Source organism: Procambarus clarkii, chromosome 87 (genome assembly GCF_040958095.1).
Source record: "Procambarus clarkii isolate CNS0578487 chromosome 87, FALCON_Pclarkii_2.0, whole genome shotgun sequence".
In the NCBI taxonomy this organism is placed as follows: domain Eukaryota; kingdom Metazoa; phylum Arthropoda; class Malacostraca; order Decapoda; family Cambaridae; genus Procambarus; species Procambarus clarkii.
This window is the reverse complement of record NC_091236.1, coordinates 4031495-4051642: the sequence shown is the minus strand read 5'-3', so window position 1 is coordinate 4051642 and position 20148 is coordinate 4031495. Positions and strand designations below refer to the sequence as shown.

Sequence of the window (20148 nt, the reverse complement as noted above, 5' to 3'; positions counted from 1 at the left end):
TTCTCTCTGCTCTTCTTCTCTTTACTTAGATTTCACGTGGCAGGTTCTTGATGACCTCCATGGAAGTGATCATTTCCCCATCCTTGTTTCCTTTTTCTCTTTTCGCCCTTCCCTCTCTTTCCCTAGGTGGCAGTTTGCTAAGGCAGACTGGACCCTATTTACCCTCAGTGCTGCTCTCTCTGACCTCTCCCTTCTGCCTCTCTCTCGCGCTCTCCTCCTTTTTCATGACATTGTCTTCAACGCTGCCCTCCGCTCTATTCCTCGCTCTTCCTCTCGGGGTCCACGGAAGTGCGTTCCCTGGTGGAATGCGGACTGTGCTCGGGCTGTCCGCTGTAAGCGTGCAGCCTGGAAGAGGCACCGCCATAGGCAGACGACCGATTCTTTTCTTTTCTTTCGGAAAGCGAGTGCGGTGGCCCGTAGGGCCATCCGTACAGCTAAACGTGAATGTTGGGCATCTTATGTCTCAACAATTACGTCCGAAACCCCTCTGGCCCAGATCTGGAAGCGTATCCGCAAGATAGCGGGTAAGTTCGTTCCCGATGTTTCACCGGTCCTTCACCTCCATGATACTCTTGTGGTGGACCCGTTGCAGGTCGCTTCCGAACTGGGTTCCCACTTTTCTTCTGTTAGCTCTGGTCTTCATCTTCCCCAATCTTTCCTTCTTCGTAAACCTGTCCTTGAGTCTCGTCCTTTAGATTTCTGCACTCATCTTCAGCTTCCCTATAATGATCCCTTCTCTCTCTCTGAACTTCGTTCTGCCCTGGCCCTCTGCGGTTCTACGGCGGCGGGCTTCGATGGTATTCATTATGAGATGCTTCGCCATCTCCCTCCGAGCACGTCTCAGTATTTACTGAGTCTGTATAATCGGATCTGGGAGTCGTCGTCAGTCCCTGAGGACTGGCTCGATGCCGTTGTCCTCCCTGTTCGCAAACCGGGGTCTCTGGGTACTTCCCCTAAGGACTTTCGCCCTATTGCTCTCACAAGTTGTGTCTGCAAACTCTTTGAACGTATGGTTAACGTTCGTCTGATGTGGTTCCTGGAACACCATCACCTCCTCTCCCCTTCTCAATTTGGTTTCCGCAAGTGCCGCAGCACGACAGATGTCCTGGTGAACTTGGAGGTCTATATTCGTACTGCTTTTGCTGCGAAGACCTCCGTTGTTGCCGTCCTTTTTGACCTAGAAAAGGCTTACGACACCACTTGGCGTTATCATATCCTATCTCAACTTCATTCTTTTGGCCTTCGTGGTCATCTCCCTCTCTTTCTCCACAGCTTCCTCTCTCGTCGTTCCTTTCGGGTGCGCCTTGGTACCGCTCTCTCTCCCTCTTTTCAGCAATACGAAGGTGTGCCCCAGGGTAGTGTTCTGAGCACTACTCTTTTTCTGGTTGCCCTCAATGGTCTTCTTTCCTCTCTTCCTTCTGGTGTCTTCTCCGCTCTCTATGTCGATGATCTTACCCTTTGTTGTCAGGGTGATGATTCGCCTCTCCTTCAACGCCAGCTTCAACTTGCAATTGATGCCGTGTCGTCTTGGGCCACAGGTCATGGCTTCAAGTTCTCTACTTCTAAGACTTGTGCCATGACTTTTACGCAGAAACGGGTTGTCCTTCGTCCCTCTCTGTCACTTTATGGTCATCCCCTTGAATACAAAGATTCCGCGAAGCTTTTGGGGTTATTCCTTGACACTCGTTTGTCTTGGTCTCCCCATATCTCTTACTTCCGTGTTGAGTGCTCTAAGGCCCTTACCCTCCTTTGGGTCTTGTCCCATACTTCTTGGGGGGCAGATAGGCGCACTCTCCTTGCTTTACATTCCTCTCTCGTCCTGTCTAAGCTCGATTATGGTTGCCCTGCTTACTCGTCTGCTTCTCCTTCTACTCTTCGCCGTCTTGATGCTTTGCACCATACTGGGTTGCGCCTCAGTTCTGGTGCCTTTCGTTCGACTCCCATCCTTAGCTTGTATGTTGACACTGGCTTCCTGTCTCTCCAGGACCGCCGTGATCGCTACTGTCTTCGCTATCTTGCGCGGTCCTTGCAACATCCTTCCTCTCGCCTCTGTCGTGCTTTAACTTTTACCCCTCCTGCGGTTCCTGTTCCTCTTCACCACCTCCCTCTTTCTGTCCGGTTATCTCGCCTACAGGATTCTCTTTCCGTTTGTATTTCTGATGTTTCTCCTCGTGTTGTTCCTTCTTTGCCCCCGTGGAGGGTCCCTCTTCTGCGGTTTTGTACATCCTTGACCCGTATCACTAAAGCTTTTACCCCTCCTACGGTTCTAAAACGCCTTTTCCTCGAGCACTTTTCTTCTCACTCCCGCTCCGTTTCTGTCTTCACCGATGGGTCTAAGTCAGCGGACGGTGTTGGCTACTCTGTTGTTTTTCCTGATCGCACTTATATGTGTCGCTTGCCTCCGGAGACTAGCATCTTTACAGCAGAACTTTATGCTATTCTCTATGCTCTTCGTCTCCTGCTTTCTCGTTGTCAGTCTTCCTTTGTGGTTGTTGTTGACTCTCGTAGTGCCCTCATGGCTCTCGGGTGCTTTAATCCAGTTCATCCGGTAGTTGTCGAGATCCAGCATTGGCTGTTTCTCGTTCACAGTAAATTTAAGTCGGTTGAGTTTTGTTGGGTTCCCAGCCATATTGGCGTGTCTTTAAATGAGCGTGCGGATGCTGCCGCTAAGGAAGCTGTCCGCTCTTGTCCCATCTCTCGTAAAGGCATTCCGTATTCCGACTTTTACCCGGTTATCCATTCCTCAGTCCTTACCCGTTGGCAGGCTTCTTGGTTGTCTGTTACTGGTAACAAGCTACGTACTCTTAAATGTTGTGTTTCCTCGTGGCCGTCCTCCTTCCACCGTAACCGGCGGTGGGAAACAGCTCTGGCGAGGTTGCGTATTGGCCATACTCGCTTAACCCATGGTCACTTGATGGAGCGCCGCCCTGCTCCTTATTGTCCTAGTTGCATTGTCCCTCTTACGGTCGTGCATGTCCTTCTTGAATGTCCTGACTTCCAGGACGAGCGTGTGTCTTGCTTTCCGACCGCCCCTCGCGGTCACCTGTCCCTCGATAGAATTCTTGGTGACTCGGATACTTTTGATATCGTTCGCCTTATGCGTTTTTGTTCTCGTATTGGCATCCTTGGTGATATTTAGCGCCCTCTGATTATTTTGCGTATTTGATGGTGCTACATAGCCTTCCCGGTTTGGTGCCTTCTTTTGATAATTACTTACTTACTTACTTGTTCTCGTATTGGCATCCTTGGTGATATTTAGCGCCCTCTGATTATTTTGCGTATTTGATGGTGCTACATAGCCTTCCCGGTTTGGTGCCTTCTTTTGATAATTACTTACTTACTTTTCTGGGGAAAGCCCAATGTGGCTTCCTAAAGCTATAGGCTGAGATGGTTACCATCTACTGTATCACATTACCTGTAGATTTCTAGAGGCCTACCAGGGACTGTAGCCAGAATCTGCCCCCTCACCAAGGTGCAGGAAGTGGTGACATTTTTGCCACTTCACTGTGAAAGACAACCACAGAGTCGTGAGTCAAAACAAACTACTGCTGGATTCAAAAGAGACAGAAGCCTTGAAACCAGCCAAAAGAACTCCCCGATGATATAAACAAATGGCCAAATTCTCTTGGAATTTGTCATGCGGTGTACTGGTGGCCACTATGCTCTTTGGGCACCATACCAGCTTAGATGTACAGTTATGGTGAATAAAACATGTAGATACTTATATATAATGTGTGTATATAGTGTAATAACACCACAAACAGTATGGTTGGGGAGGAATGTTAGTACATCTGGTCTTGAACAAGTGAGGGAGGGAGCGTTAGTTGACTCTGTGTGGCGACCTCTCTTATTATCTGAACTCACCATACTAGCTTAGTTGTACAGTTATGGTGAACAAAATATATAGATACTTATATATAACATCTGTATATAGTGAAGAAAAGCAAAAACAGTATGGTGGGAGGAGTGGTGTTGGTGAGTGAGGTGTTGAGGGAGGGAAGGAGGTGGCATAGGCTGGCTGGTGTGTGGTGGCCACTGGTTGCTGTTTTGACTTACCATACCAACTTGGTATGGTGGTTCGTTTGTTTGGGGCGCCTACCTTTCTGGATGCCTGACCCGGTCGATGGCAGACATAGAATACTTCATACCACATGGAGGTGTCTATAGGCTATTGCTCCTTGTGCCTCTCTGAGGGGGGCCAGGTTCTGGCTCGTGGTCCTCGGTATGCCTAGAACTCCATTCGCTTGACTGATGCCAGGGTCTAATACACTCATATCAGCCCGGATAGCTCTGGGAAGTCTCCGGGTCTCATCCAGAAAATGGCGTTTAATTACATTCAACGCTGGTTTTTTGGAAGGGAATCACTGTAGCTTCCCAAACTACACTGCAGATACCAAACTTAGGGAATTGCACTAGGCCTCTGAGACCCACTCGAGCCTACCATGAGTCAGCATTAAAATCTGGTTCTTTCTTCAAGGTGAGGGGATCTCGAGAGTTAGAGATCAGCTCAAAAACTAGGGAAAAGCCTCCAGAAATAGTAAGCTCCTCTAAAGAATTGTTTGAAGGAATTTAGTAACCCAGAGGAAGTCAAGGCAAAAAATTCTTATTCATTACATTTAATGAATTGTTTTCATGTTGCATTTTAAACATGTAATCATTAATCTTTGGGTGGCTTCAAAATAAGGTGCATGAATATGGCAAATTGTTTGGTTCCAGGTATAACATGAGTACATATGAGGACAACACTACATGCAAGAACTTTATCTCTGTTGAAGTAAGTAACACAACTGGACTCTACATCTGGAAACCAGGTATGGGAAAGTGGCAAGTCTGCTACTTTATGCTTCTCAAAGTGTTTCTTCCTCGCACTGCACCACCTTCATAGTGTGTTAATCTTCACCAAGGCTATATGCCAAGGCTGTAGTATCTCCCACATGCTTCACAAGGCTATATACCATGCCTGGCCTCAAGCCAGGCTTGGGGAGTAGAACTCCTAGAACCCCATCAAGCAGGTAAGGCTAGTCTCTCCTACATGCTTCACCATGGCTGTAGTCTCTCCCACATGCTTCACCATGGCTGTAGTCTCTCCCACATGCTTCACCATGGCTGTAGTCTCTCCCACATGCTTCACCATGGCTGTAGTCTCTCCCACATGCTTCACCATGGCTGTAGTCTCTCCCACATGCCTCACCATGGCTGTAGTCTCTCCCACATGCTACACCAAGGCTATAGTCTCTCCCACATGCTTCACCATGGCTATAGTCTCTCCCACATGCTTCACCAAGGCTATAGTGAATCAGGCAGGAAGGAGCTTCATTCATCAAGAGCTATTAGTGACCAAGCATTCAAAGTAAGTAGAAATTAGACACTTTGGATAGTGAATGCTGAAACTGCATAAAATTAAGAAAGTTCAGATTTTCTTATCACACTTCCAAAAGAAGGTTTTCTTTTGCTCTTTTAGGTAGAATTAAAGTATTTTCACAGGCTGCTGGATGCCTGTTTTGCTGTTATTATTAGGTTAATCTTAAATTATTGGATTCCAGGACTGGGATTTGTCCTTTGCTTTCCTAGTGTTATTTTTTTATTGCAGCCAGACTGCCAAGCTCCCTTAATTCTTTGTTTTCTTCGTAATAACTTTCTTTGTTTTATATCTACTGTACTGTATTATTATTTTATGTTAGTGTTTTCCTCCAGGAAGGCTATTGTGGTATCCTGGTTGTTAAAATGTGGGTCTGAGGACCTATGTAACAGGTGTAGGTAGCAACTGTTCAGTACACGGAAACCATTTTTAAGACTAAAAACGTACGTAGCACATTACTGTACTGTAATTACTTAATTGTATTGTTTAATAATATACAGATGCAAGTGGAGGATGTAAGGAGTCTCTGGATGAAGTAGTCAGCTTCAAGGTGGATATGATATCTTCCTGTACTTATTTCTGGAGGAATATCAACAGTTGCAGTGACCTCCGGTGAGGGCAGTAAAACTTGGTATTTCAAATGGAAATTAATAAAATTCATGCAAGTGTTAAGTGATTAAAGGAAAATTACAGACACAAACGTTATTTTAGAGGCACACATATTTTAGTTTGTTAGGTTTCGTTTTTTTTCTCTCTTACAACTTCCTTAGCCAGAACCTTAACGAAGTAGGTTCTGGCTCGGGGACCATTTCAACGTTACCAATCGTATCTTCCATAGTAATGAATCTGACTCTTTGGTTGTCATGTCTATATCTGGGATCAGTAACATCATGTAGCATCAATAACTCCGATGCTACAACCTGGAAACTTAAAAAGTCTTGATAAAAATATGTGGTGCAAATAAGATTGCAGTTTCTGAATGTGTGTACAGTAATTTCATAAGCTCATGTGTATGCACATAAACTTGGTTTTTAAATACAAATCTGTGTATGCATTAGTAAGTCATTATTTTTCTTTATTTTCAGTGAAACAATTAAGGATGAATTTTACTCACTGATCAAATTGGATGTTATCAGTAAGCTTGGGTGGCCAAACCCTACCATAGAAAGTGACTTTCTTCCTATAATATTGTAAGTTGATTTCTAGATATTTGTGTAAGATGAAGCTTTCAAGAATAGAAGAAATAAGGCATCTTAATGATATCATAATGTTTTTATAATGTATTGGTTTATCAGAGCCCATAATCTTCTGGTGGGGACACTGGAGTGGTTCACCAAGCTTAACTCCGGTGCCATCAAGCCTTAGTCCACCACACCAGAGTCCCCTGAGACCTGTCTGTAGCTTACCTGCAGCCAGGATCATTATGTGGCTCACTTGGAAAGGTGAAGGAGCAGGTAATCAGAGATTAACCACAAAACTGGGGATAATTCACTAGAAAGCATAGGCCCAACAAAACAAGCAACCACATAAGCATCCTAGTTATAGAAGGAAAATGACCATTGCTGGCAGAGTAACTATGCTGATGTGCCGCTGCCAAATGGCAGCTTGTATTACCTAAGGTCTCAGCCAGCCTTCCTTTTGCTTTTCTGCCTGGTGCTGCCCATCCTACACGTGTAGTCTCTGCAGGGCCAGCCTGGAATTCTCATGTTCAGCTTAGTGGTGTTGGCTTTCCCTGAAACATTGTTGTACTAGGGCCATTTATTTTTCTGGGAGGATCCTCTTGTAGCTAGGTGCTCCCCACTACTGGGTCACATCACTGGCAGCAGTCCTGTTTGGCCTACTGGAGACCAGAACCACAAACCTGGCTCCTGTTTGGCCTACTGGAGACCGGAGCCACAAACCTGGCTCCTTTACGGAGAAGCAGGGAGCAGAGGACAGTTATTATTACCATCACCGGGAAAGCATCCAGAAAGTCAGCTAAGCTTCGTAAACAACTGCTGGGTTCATAAGACATAAACCATCGAAACAGCCAAAAACTGTGCAAATGATTCATTCACAACAATTGGTTCACTTGAGACTAGCTTGAACCCACTACTACTGTCGACTGCCACCAGGTGGCCCAGAGCCTTTTGCTGACACTGGCTTGCATGTTAATGTTGACAAACCAACTAGTATGTTCCTCGGGTCCAACTGTGACACCGGGCCCCATTGTTTCTTAACTAACCGCTGGCCATTCTTCAGACTTTGTCCTGGGGGGCCCACTTGCTTGTGTATGGTTCTTTTCTTTTCATATTTGCTTCATGTGCATGTGTTTACCTCTTGTCAATCTTGCTTGGACCTGATAATTTTTACACTTTGACCAGCATGTGCTCAGGGTGACTTTCCTGGGTGCTCGAGTGTTGTCAGTGCATTGTCAAGAGGTAATTACTTCTCTGGTGTGTTCGGAAGTTTGCCTGAGAGACCTGACCACCATGGGTGGGGAACCTCTCCTTGGGCGGTGCGTGACTCCTTTATATAGACCCCTCGGTTGGAGGCATCCTATTTGGTTGTGTGGACTGTGCTAGGGTATATATACTCTTGTTTATACAGCATGCGTTGGACACCATAGCCGGGTTACTTGAGGTTCCGTTCAGTGTCTGCTCTTTCAGTGAGCATCTCCAGTGTCCTGTTTGGCTAGTCACCTTCCGGTCCTGGTAATTTCCCTGTTGGTCTGCAATGTGTCTTGTTATGGATCAACCCATCGAGTGTTCACTCACTACATTGCTATTTGAGGGGTGCTTATGCATTTATGCATGCACTGGGTCTGCATTCTATCTGAGCCTGCTTCTCATTAGGAAGCTTGCCAGGCAGCGAAGCTTTCCTGTATTTAGGGTTTGTGGTATGTTATTTGTTTGATGCCTTGGAGTTAGCCCTGTGGCATTTAGGTTCCCGAAGTTGGAAGTGTTACTGAACTCTGGCTGGGCTAAGTCCGTACCTCCTCTTCCTTTCCCTACGGGAGTGGTTCACCTTGCATCTGGTCTTCTTTCCTCCTCCCTTCCTGCCCCTTGCTCTGGTACTGAAATATCAGAGGGTTTCAGAGTCAGGGCAGGGTTTAGCATAGTGTAGCTCGTCCATCTCCCGAGGTGGTCTGTTTGGGTCTCAGTTGTATTTTTCTTACCACATACGGTCTGTTTTGTTATGCCTACCTTTCTGGGTGCCTAACCCCAGTCGATGGCAGATAAGGTTAACCCCCAACCACAAGGAGGGGTTTCTAGAGCCATTGCTCCCTTCGCATCTCTGAGGGGGCTGTGTTCTGGCTAGTGGTCCCTGGTAGGCAGAACTCCAGTAACTATTGCCCTGGTCTAAAGATTGCATATTAGCCCGATAGCTCTGGGGCTCTCCCAGAAAATGGAGTTTCATTACATTCAACACTGTTTGTTTTAAACTTTGTTAAATGTTTCAGGGACACCCATGGAAACAGGATTGAGTCAAACAGTCCTGATTGCCAAGTTCCATTTTCTCTAGAGTACAAAATTCTATATCAAGATACTACTGATGTTACCAAAACTACTCTGTCTGTCTACCAAATCATAGGGACTTACATCAGGTGAGATTTAAATTTTATATGGTTTATAATGTTTTGTGGTTATGAGGACAAAATATTTGGTACAGTGCTACAATGCAGCAAATTTACCATGGCAGTTCTTTATTTATAAGTATGGCAAATTTGTATTTGTACAAATTGTACTGTACTGTACTCTATATACATCATAGGTTGTCAAAAACCAGCAGGTGAACATTAAGAGTTAATATATTATATTTTATTTTTGGATAATGTATAGATACTTTTTGATAATGTTTTATTCATAAAAATTGCTAACCACTATATCATGGATAGTAACATTTCATTCACTTGAACATCGATGCTTCGAACCGTAGACTACAAAAGCAACAGCCCCGCAGTCCTACCAACTAAGCCACCCACAATAAGGAAGAATCCCAGAAACACCCACCTGGTATCCAACTGGAACTTTAAGCCTTCTCTGGGCTGCCTTCATGCCAAAGTGGCACCCCAGGGAAGGCTTAAGTTCCAGTTGGATACCAGAGGGGTGTCTCTAGGATCCTTCTTTATTATGGGTGTTGATGGCTCATTTGGTAGGATTGTGGACTGCTGCTTCTGAGTTCGTGGCTCTGATGGTCTAAGTGAATGAAATGAAGTGTACTGTATTCGTAACTTGATAATTCTCAGCACGTTTGCGACACATTTTGCCTTCTTCTCTAATAAGACCTGGGCAGATATTTCAGCTTGTGAGTTCTGCCAGACTAATAGTATGCTTATGCTTAGTATCTGATCAGTGTTCCTAGGTAACACTGACCTTACTTGGCGTTGGGTTGATTGACCCGCCACTGATTCCATCTGGGTTTTTTTGCATTTCCTACCTTCACCTCACTGTAAGCACATTTTGTTCTGTTCCTTTTCTGTGGAGAGTTCATTCAGGAAGCCTTCCCAGAAATCCAGCAGTGAATGCAATGAAATGCCTTTTTCCTGGTGTGTCCCTTAGTACCTGTATCTACCTCTTCTCATGGGATTTAAAAGTTGTTTTGTGGGTGGTGCATGAATGACTGTGGTGGTGGTGGTGGGAGGGGGGGTCCCATACTTTAAGGTTTGCTTCACAGTTGGTTTAGATTTTCTGTGGCATGTGTGTGTATGCATCACCACATCATTTTTCCTTCAGGTTTTCTTCTCTAGCACTGCCAGTAAATACCACCAGACATATGGCACAGAAGGTTGTTGTATTTCATTCAGTTGGGGAGATTCTTGTCAAAACAGCCTGTTTCAAGAAGTGTTCTGGGACACACTCATTGGCTACAAACCCAAGACTCTAGTCTTGGGTCTATAGTGTATTATTATTAAGAATGCTATGTACGTGTATGTAATTACGTATGTATAGTTACAGGAGGAGAGCTATGCGCATGGTGTTTCCTATAAAATTTGTATTATGTTTTTCATATGAATTTAACCAGACAAGTACCATCTGACTTGTAGGGCTGGTCCTAAGGTTGTCGGGCCCGCAAAGCTGAACTTCGATTCCCTTACAAGTACAATTTTTTAAATCTTTACAAGGAAGAAAAAACTGCAAATTTAAGAAATCAACTCTCATTACAATATACTGCACAAGCTAAAGAAAACAATTCAAATACATTTTAGTTTTCACTGAACACATGATGTGGCACCTTTAGCACGTTGTGCTGCAGGCAACTGCTGAGTTTGGCAGTACCTTAAGCTAGCCCTGCTGACTTGGGAACCAAATCCTGGAAATAAGAACCAGGCTGCCTAATTTCTTAACTGTTCTGGGTGAATGTCTTTCAACATCAGAGAAGAATAGAGGACATCACCAAGTCCTGCCAGAGTAAAATTCATCTGCAAGCAAGTGCTGAAAGGTTGATGAAGACCCTTTTTAGGGGAGGGAAAAGGGGAAATGCAAGGGGATGCAAAGTTAGGGTATGTAAGTTGCTACCTGGTAGCAGCGTAGTTGGTTTACTAGCGACAGAACACTCCTTGGTAGATACTTTAACCCCTGCACTGCTCACCCATTTTCGGAAAAAATGTCTTGGTGCAATTCTCAAGGATATATTTTTGTTATTTTTATAATTGTTCAGGTAAAGTTAATGTCAAAATGTTTCCAAAGTCAACTATTTCCATTTCAAAACACAAAGAGTAATGAAAACATTTAAAAGTATTAAAATATAGCCTAATTAAAAAACAAAAAGCACAAATCTCAGAGCGCCTAAAGGCGCTTTGCGCAGTGCAGTGGTTAATGACAAATAGCACTTGAAAGGGCTGTAAACATAGATAAATGAGCCTTTTTGAGGTCATTTTGGATTAAATTTAGTATTCTCTGTTGTCTTGCACCAGTATGACCCCAACACATAAGGGTCCCAGTAGTAAAATCGGGTTCGTTCTCGACGCACAATCAAGAATTCCGGGTTCGAATCCCGGGCGGGACAGAAAGTTGGAAACATTTCCTTTCACCTAATGCCTCTGTTCATCTAACGGTAAGTAGGTACTTAGGAGTTAGTTGGCTTGTTGTGGGGCTGCATCCTGGGTGGGGTCAATAATTCGACCTTGAGGGGAGGACCTCTATATAAGCCATGGAGTATGAGTTAGGAGTACAGTATGAGTACGAGAAGTCCCTCTGACTTCCTGTGCCCCGACACAAGGAATTATTATTATGAATTATATACATTTTGATAAATATTCCTGTTGCCCCAGCAGGAATATTTACCGGGTATGACTGCACGTAGCCCTGTCGTCCATGGAAACAGAAGGACCTTACCTAAGAGAAGAACCAAGAGTCTAGTATAATAATAATTAATTTGCTTTGATGGGGGACATAATAATTTTTTGCTTATATATATATATATATATATATATATATATATATATATATATATATATATATATATATATATATATATATATATATATATATATATATATATATATATATATATATATATATATATATATATATATATATATATATATATATATATATATATATATATATATATATATATATATATATATATATATATATATATATATATATATATATATATATATATATATATATATATATATATATATATATATATATATATATATATATATATATATATATATATATATATATATATATATATATATATATATATATATATATATATATATATATATATATATATATATATATATATATATATATATATATATATATATATATATATATATATATATATATATATATATATATATATATATATATATATATATATATATATATATATATATATATATATATATATATATATATATATATATATATATATATATATATATGTCGTACCTAATAGCCAGAACGCACTTCTCAGCCTACTATTCAAGGCCCGATTTGCCTAATAAGCCAAGTTTTCATGAATTAATGTTTTTTCGTCTACCTAACCTACCTAACCTAACCTAGCTTTTTTTGGCTACCTAACCTAACCTTACCTATAAATATAGGTTAGGTTAGGTTAGGTAGGGTTGGTTAGGTTCGGTCATATATCTACGTTAATTTTAACTCCAATAAAAAAAAATTGACCTCATACATAGAGAAAAGGGTTGCTTTATCATTTCATAAGAAAAAAATTATAGTAAATATATTAATTCAGGAAAACTTGGCTTATTAGGCAAATCGGGCCTTGAATAGTAGGCTGAGATGTGAGTTCTGGCTACTAGGTACGACATATATATATATATATATATATATTAGTATATTTTGGTAGCAGTCTTTCCTGTAGACATATATTATTAAATATGACCGAAAAAGTAAGATTAATAATTCTAACACGAATTTTCTCAATCTTTCGTACATTACGCTTCACTGTTGGAGGTAAATCAAAAATCACTTCTCCAAAATTCATTTTTATTTCTAGTCTGACGCGACACGGGCGCGTTTCGTAAAACTTATTACATTTTCAAAGACTTCACAAATACACAACTGATTAGAACTTGCGTTTCTCTGATTTTATATCTACATTTGAGTGAGGTGGGAAGGGTGATGTGGCATTAACACAAGACAGAACAATAGGGGATATTAATAGGGTATTAAAAGTATCAACACAAGACAGAACAGAAACAATGGGTATTGAATAGAAGTGTTTGTAGAAAGCCTATTGGTCCATATTTCTTGATGCTTCTATATTGGAGCGGAGTCTTGAGGTGGGTAGAATATAGTTGTGCAATAATTGGCTGTTGATTGCTGGTGTTGACTTCTTGATGTGTAGTGCCTCGCAAACGTCAAGCCGCCTGCTATCGCTGTATCTATCGATGATTTCTGTGTTGTTTACTAGGATTTCTCTTGCGATGGTTTGGTTATGGGAAGAGATTATATGTTCCTTAATGGAGCCCTGTTGCTTATGCATCGTTAAACGCCTAGAAAGAGATGTTGTTGTCTTGCCTATATACTGGGTTTTTTGGAGCTTACAGTCCCCAAGTGGGCATTTGAAGGCATGACTAGAAATAAAAATTTTATTTCTAGTCGCGTCAGACTAGAAATAAAAATGAATTTTGGAGAAGTGATTTTTGATTTACCTCCAACAGTGAAGCGTAATGTACGAAAGATTGAGAAAATTCATGTTAGAATTATTAATCTTACTTTTTCGGTCATATTTAATAATATATGTCTACAGGAAAGACTGCTACCAAAATATACTAATGTTAAAGTGCACGACCCAGCAGCAAGGAATCAAGCCTTCACGATAAAATATCGCCAGGATCTGATTCGTGATCAGATATACAAGGCAGAGAATGAAATCAAAGACAACAAAACGCAACTACTTCATGCTACAAACGAGTGGAGAAATAGCAACATCGACCATAGTATCCGTACCCGCATTGAACAACACCTCGACATCCTCACAGACCAACATCACCTCAGCACTGAAACAAGGATTATCAAGAAACTAACAACATTATATGGAGGACCTATGGCAATTCCACGACCAAGAGATGGCTTCCTGAACCTTGCAGGAATTAACCTCACTGAGGACCAAGTCACTCTCCTAAATCTGGGCATAAACTGTCATGTTATGTCCAGACCGAGTGAAATGGCCCGGAAAGTAGAGTTGGAAATTCTGTTGGACGACATATTCGACCTCGAGACACAAAAGAAGGTCACTACCAAAGATACCTTACAAGCAGAACTTATTGCAGAAGGAGGAAAGAATCGAGGCAACTACAGAAGCACCATACTGTCCCCCGAGCTTAAAGCGGCAGCCAAAAGCCTTCGTGAGAACAAGGAGATAGTTGTCAGGAGAGGTGACAAGTCGCCAATATATGTCATTCTTAAAAAAGACGAATATCTGGCGAAAATGAACATCATACTCTCTGACCAAACTAAGTTCCAAAGGGTAACGAAGGACACTACAGCCGAATTAAAAGCAAAGGTCAACAAACTGATCGAAACTGTGAACGCCAAGAAATCCGGACTCCACCTGCCAAAGATCATTGGGGAATATAAACCTGGATATGCGTATGGAAATGTCAAGACGCACAAGCCTGGAAACCCACTTCGGCCAATCATTAGCCAGATACCCACACCCACGTACAGACTGGCAAAGCGACTCAACGGCCTGCTGACTCCTTATGTTCCTTGCGCCTTCAGCCTGAAGTCTCCAAAGGAATTTGTGGACTTACTGCGGGGCGCACGGGCCACAGGGATAAGAGCCTCGTTGGACGTAGAATCGCTGTTTACCAACGTACCTGTGGACGAGACAATCGGAATGATAGCCGACAGAGTGTATCGTGATCCAGCCTGTACTCCTCTTGACATGCCAGAAAGTATTCTGAGGAAACTACTCCAAGCTTGTACTAAAGAGGCACCCTTCTTGAGCCCGGATGGGCACATGTATAAGCAAGTAGATGGGGTCGCCATGGGTTCTCCCCTAGGTGTCCTGTTTGCAAACTTCTACATGGGTACCATCGAGCAAAAAGTCTTAGTCGACATGAACTTGAAACCGGCCATATACTGCAGGTATGTTGACGACATTTTTACACAGGTACCTGATGTCAGACATCTGCAGGAGCTGAAGGAGGCATTTGAGCAGAGTTCCGTGCTGCGTTTCACTTACGAGACGGAAAAGGATGGGAAGCTGCCTTTTCTAGATGTAACAGTCATGGAAAAGGGCGGAGGTTTCCACACTGCAGTCTACACTAAGGAAACAAACATAGGAATGTGCCTAAATGCCAACAGCGACTGCCCTGACAGGTACAAGAGGAGTGTTGTTAACGCATACGTCGACCGTGCTCTCAGCCACAGCTCAGAATGGAAGCAAGTCGACGTAGAACTCTGTAGGGTAAGGCAGGTCCTAGTCAATAACGGCTTCTCCAATGGTTTCATCGAAGACATCATAAGAAGGAAAGTGAAAAGCCATGCAACCTCCGAAGAGACAACTAACACAACACCTATACCCCCTATTAGACTATTTTACAGGAACTTCTTTTCCACAGCTCATAAAACGGAGGAAAGGGTCCTGAAAGATATTGTTAATAGAAACGTTATCCCTACAGACAAAAATCAGAGGATACAACTGACGATTTACTATAAAACCAGAAAAACGGCCAGCCTACTCATGAGAAACTCTCCAGACACAAAACAGAACGCTTTAAAAGAGACTAACGTCGTCTATGCCTTCAAATGCCCACTTGGGGACTGTAAGCTCCAAAAAACCCAGTATATAGGCAAGACAACAACATCTCTTTCTAGGCGTTTAACGATGCATAAGCAACGGGGCTCCATTAAGGAACATATAATCTCTTCCCATAACCAAACCATCGCCAGAGAAATCCTAGTAAACACAGAAATCATCGATAGATACAGCGATAGCAGGCGGCTTGACGTTTGCGAGGCACTACACATCAAGAAGTCAACACCAGCAATCAACAGCCAATTATTGCACAACTATATTCTACCCACCTCAAGACTCCGCTCCAATATAGAAGCATCAAGAAATATGGACCAATAGGCTTTCTACAAACACTTCTATTCAATACCCATTGTTTCTGTTCTGTCTTGTGTTGATACTTTTAATACCCTATTAATATCCCCTATTGTTCTGTCTTGTGTTAATGCCACATCACCCTTCCCACCTCACTCAAATGTAGATATAAAATCAGAGAAACGCAAGTTCTAATCAGTTGTGTATTTGTGAAGTCTTTGAAAATGTAATAAGTTTTACGAAACGCGCCCGTGTCGCGTCAGACTAGAAATAAAAATGAATTTTGGAGAATTGATTTTTGATTTACCTCCAACAGTGAAGCGTAATGTACGAAAGATTGAGAAAATTCGTGTTAGAATTATTAATCTTACTTTTTCGGTCATATTTAATAATATATGTCTACAGGAAAGACTGCTACCAAAATATACTAATATATATATATATATATATATATATATATATATATATATATATATATATATATATATATATATATATATATATATATATATATATATATCCTGCTTTTATTATATATATATATTATATATATATATTATATATATATATATATTATATATATATATTATATATATATTATATATATATATATATTATATATATATATTATATATATATATTATATATTATATATATATATATATATATATATATATATATATATATATATATATATATTTATATATATATATATATATATATATATATATATATATATTGTTATTTATATTATTTATTTCACACAATTAACACATTCTGTTAATTGAAATTTAATTTCAGATTTCATTACAAAGGAATAAAGCTATTCACAAATAAAGGTGAAGGGTCTATCTCCCTGACCACCAGTGTTACATTCCTGAATTGTCCAAGAGCACCAAAACTATCAAGGTAAAAACTTTTGGTTTGTTAAAATTATATATGTTAAACTGACATTATATGCAGTATTGCCAGCTACCTTGTATGCTTGAAAACACTTGTGTAGGAGGGCTGGGCTGGGGTTCTGGTGCAGTATCCAGAACAATCAGCACCTGCCCAGCTCTCCTAGGGAGTCAGATGCATGTACAGTATACTGGATAATATAATATGGGAAAACCACAATTTTAAAAATTAGAGAATGCTGAACACATTTTCAGTTCAATTTGCCTTCATCAGTGCAAGATAGAGAGTAAGATACTCTCCATCTTGCTCTGATGTTGGTGAATTGAGCCAAAAACGCATTCAGCATTCTCTAATGTTTGAAATGTGATTTTTTCGCATACAGTACTAGGATCAGTGTTTTTGTGATCGTTCTTGTATATATAATATAATATAATATAATATATAGCTTCTAGTTACTGAGACATAAACACCATGTATATTGAATTACTGGCAGGGTATCATCTCAAAACTAGGAGCCTGAGTATCCTTGCTATTACCAGAAGTGACCAACCACACAGGCTACACATCCTGCTTCATTATTTTGGTCTCGATACTTTACCTTTGTCTTTATGTTCATCCATTATAGACATACATCCTTTATCCTCATTCTTTATTCTCCTCTCTATACTCATTTCTACTTCTTGGTCTAAAATAAATCAAATAAAAAGTGCTGAGTGCAGAGATATTTGTATTGGTTAATACACACCTTAAAACAGTGGTAGATGGCTGGAACAAGTGAGGTGGTGGAGGCCAAAACCGTCAGTAGTTTCAAAGCTTTATGTGACAAAGAGTACTGGGAAGACAGGACACCACGAGCATAGCTCTCATCCTGTAACTACATTTAGGTAACTACACTTGGGTAATCATATATTTTCCCTGTTCCCTTGTCTTTGTGAAAACCCACTTACCACCATCCACTCGAGAGCAGCTGTCTCCACAACTTTCCTTTTTATATATATATATATATATATATAAATATTCCACTGTAAATTTAATATTTTATATACTCCATTTATTACTATCTGTACTTTTCTTCAAGGTTTTGGGAAGCTATGCAGGATCACTGGTGCTCAGGAGGAATCTGCTGGCATGAAATTCTACAGCCATGGACTCATGGTAACACTGAGGGTGGTGGTCCGACAGCCAGAGATTACCATATCACTTACATCATGAATTTGGTTGCAAACTCTGCCATGATTCTGTTTGTCATTCTTCCATTGATTGTTCTTGCACTCCTTCACACCCATCAACTTAAGCTATGATTCCTTATCATTTTAAGTACTTGTGTTGGCTATGTTCATTTTAAGTAAAGTTGCAGATACGATTCCTGCGACAGAGCAAAAGATGTTTGGGCACATTTCCTTTCACTTGATGCCCCTTTTTCACCTAGCACTAAATAGGTACCCAAGAGTTATGCAACTGTTGTGAGTTATATCCTAGTCAATATTATATATTTATATTATACATTTATACACACACGCACACATCCATCCTAATTATCTAATTAGGTAATTACACACACAAGCAGTGGAACATCGGGTAGTGAACGTCCTTTTCAAATTTTTCGGGTTACGAGCTCAATTCCCTCGGACGAGCGCTTGGTTCCTGGTGGTATAGTATATTATATTTGGGAGGACAACAGGATGGATGGTGAAGGGGATGGATAGATGATGGGGGGGGGACTGGATACTTTGGCGAAACTGGCCGTACACTGAATGACAGACTTAAAGAACACAAGAGAAGTGTTAAGTCTGCAGACACTAACAATGCTCTCTTCTGCCATGTGAGGGATTCTAATCATCCCATTGATTGGTCTTCCTCCAAAATAATCTTTCCTGCCTCTACTCTACACAGACGCCGTCTTGTAGAATCGGCTCTTATACACAATGTACCCAACATGAACTTGAGTCCTGGCTTTGTTGCTGTGGACTCTTCCCTTTCACAGTATATACTCAAATGCTCTAATCTTTCTAACAAACGTGACTTAACATAAGCTTTCCCCCTTCCATTTATCTTTCTTTTTCTTTCCTTTTCTTTCTCTCTTCTCCCTTCTTCTGTTCATTGTCTTCTACGCTCCCTTGCTATCCTCTTCTTATTCCTATTACTATCTCCTTCGGTGGTTATAATAGGAGCTGCCTCGTATGGGCCAATAGGCCTTCTGCAGTTCTCATTACTACTATCCCCTACACCTGACTTTCCTCCTCAGCTCTCTCTTGCCTATTTATTGCCTGTCCCTACCTCCTCATCACAATCGACTTGAGAATGGTCCAGGACGGACCGAAATGTCGTCGTCCCTTCAACTTCTAGTGTGTGGTCTGGTCAACTGGATGAATAAATTATTGGGAAAACTGGATGGATGGATGATGGGTGGGGTAACTAACTGGATGGATAGTGGAGTAACTAACTGGATGGATAAATGGTGGGGGTTAACTAACTGATTTCCCCAGAAGACCTGCATTGAGAGTAATAAATGCCAATTTCTGGGCAAGTCCCAGTGGTTCCCTGATCCACTCCCTCCCTTCCTGGTTGTCAGGTAAAAGGGGGGAAATGGTTGGCTAAATCTGCCTAGAACTGAGGGTGGAGATGCCAAGTGACCATGAGCTGCCTCCACCACTCTCCCCAAAGGAGTAGGGGAGGTGGGACGAATAAGCTTCCATTAGTTCCAAGAGATTTCAATCATTAGTTTACATAACTGGGGAGCTCTTTTGGCGGTTTTAGAGGGTGCGGTCACTACTGCAGCCAGCAGTGGTTTGTTCAGACTCGCTGCCTTCCTGGTTGCCTTCCCGTCGTGGTATACATAAATAAATATCACTGCCCTTCCCCTCTGTGAGGGGCCTGGTACTGGTCCCCAGTAAATCTATTGAACTTTGCAGCTGATGTAACCTAGTAACTGGTACCATATCAGTATATGATAGCTTCAGGAACAGCTTCAGGGAGCCACCGGGGTTCGCCTAGAAATTTGGGATTTCGTTACATTCAAAGTTGATTTTTTATATTTTTGTAATTTTGCATATGGCTGGCAGCTGTCTGGATTAATTGTTCTTTCAAATGGTTAAAGAGTAAATACAGTATTCTTGTAAATAAATTGATACTGTTGATAGTACTATTACCAAGATAATTTACTGAAAGGTCAAAGCAAAATCTGTCAAATTAAATTTTGCACTGTATTGTGTATCATATTTATAAATTTCAGGAACTAAACATAAATATTTCTACATACTAACTTACTTTGTACTTAATTTCAACCTTACAGCAACTCTACATATAACAGTAAACTACACATATTTGAGGGAAATGTATCAAACTTAAGTGTCCACTTGAGTTTAGCT

The 20148-nt window shown here is 41.2% G+C and overlaps 1 protein-coding gene across 5 annotated transcripts in view; it reads left to right on the top strand.

The window, feature by feature from the left end:
* Nucleotides 1-20046, top strand: part of LOC123747083 (tectonic-2) — a 31058-nt gene extending 11012 nt beyond the window's left edge. For 4 of the 5 annotated variants that reach the window (XM_069317279.1, XM_069317278.1, XM_069317277.1 and 1 more), the window contains exons 5-10: nucleotides 4717-4811; nucleotides 5860-5971; nucleotides 6445-6549; nucleotides 8802-8945; nucleotides 16682-16789; nucleotides 17859-20046. In XM_069317279.1, the coding sequence (XP_069173380.1) occupies nucleotides 4717-4811; nucleotides 5860-5971; nucleotides 6445-6549; nucleotides 8802-8945; nucleotides 16682-16789; nucleotides 17859-18081 (787 nt within the window). In that variant the 3' untranslated portion in view covers nucleotides 18082-20046. The remainder of the gene's footprint in view (nucleotides 1-4716; nucleotides 4812-5859; nucleotides 5972-6444; nucleotides 6550-8801; nucleotides 8946-16681; nucleotides 16790-17858) is intronic. The other variant, XM_069317280.1, reaches the window with a different exon arrangement.
* The last annotated feature ends 102 nt before the right edge of the window (nucleotides 20047-20148 follow it).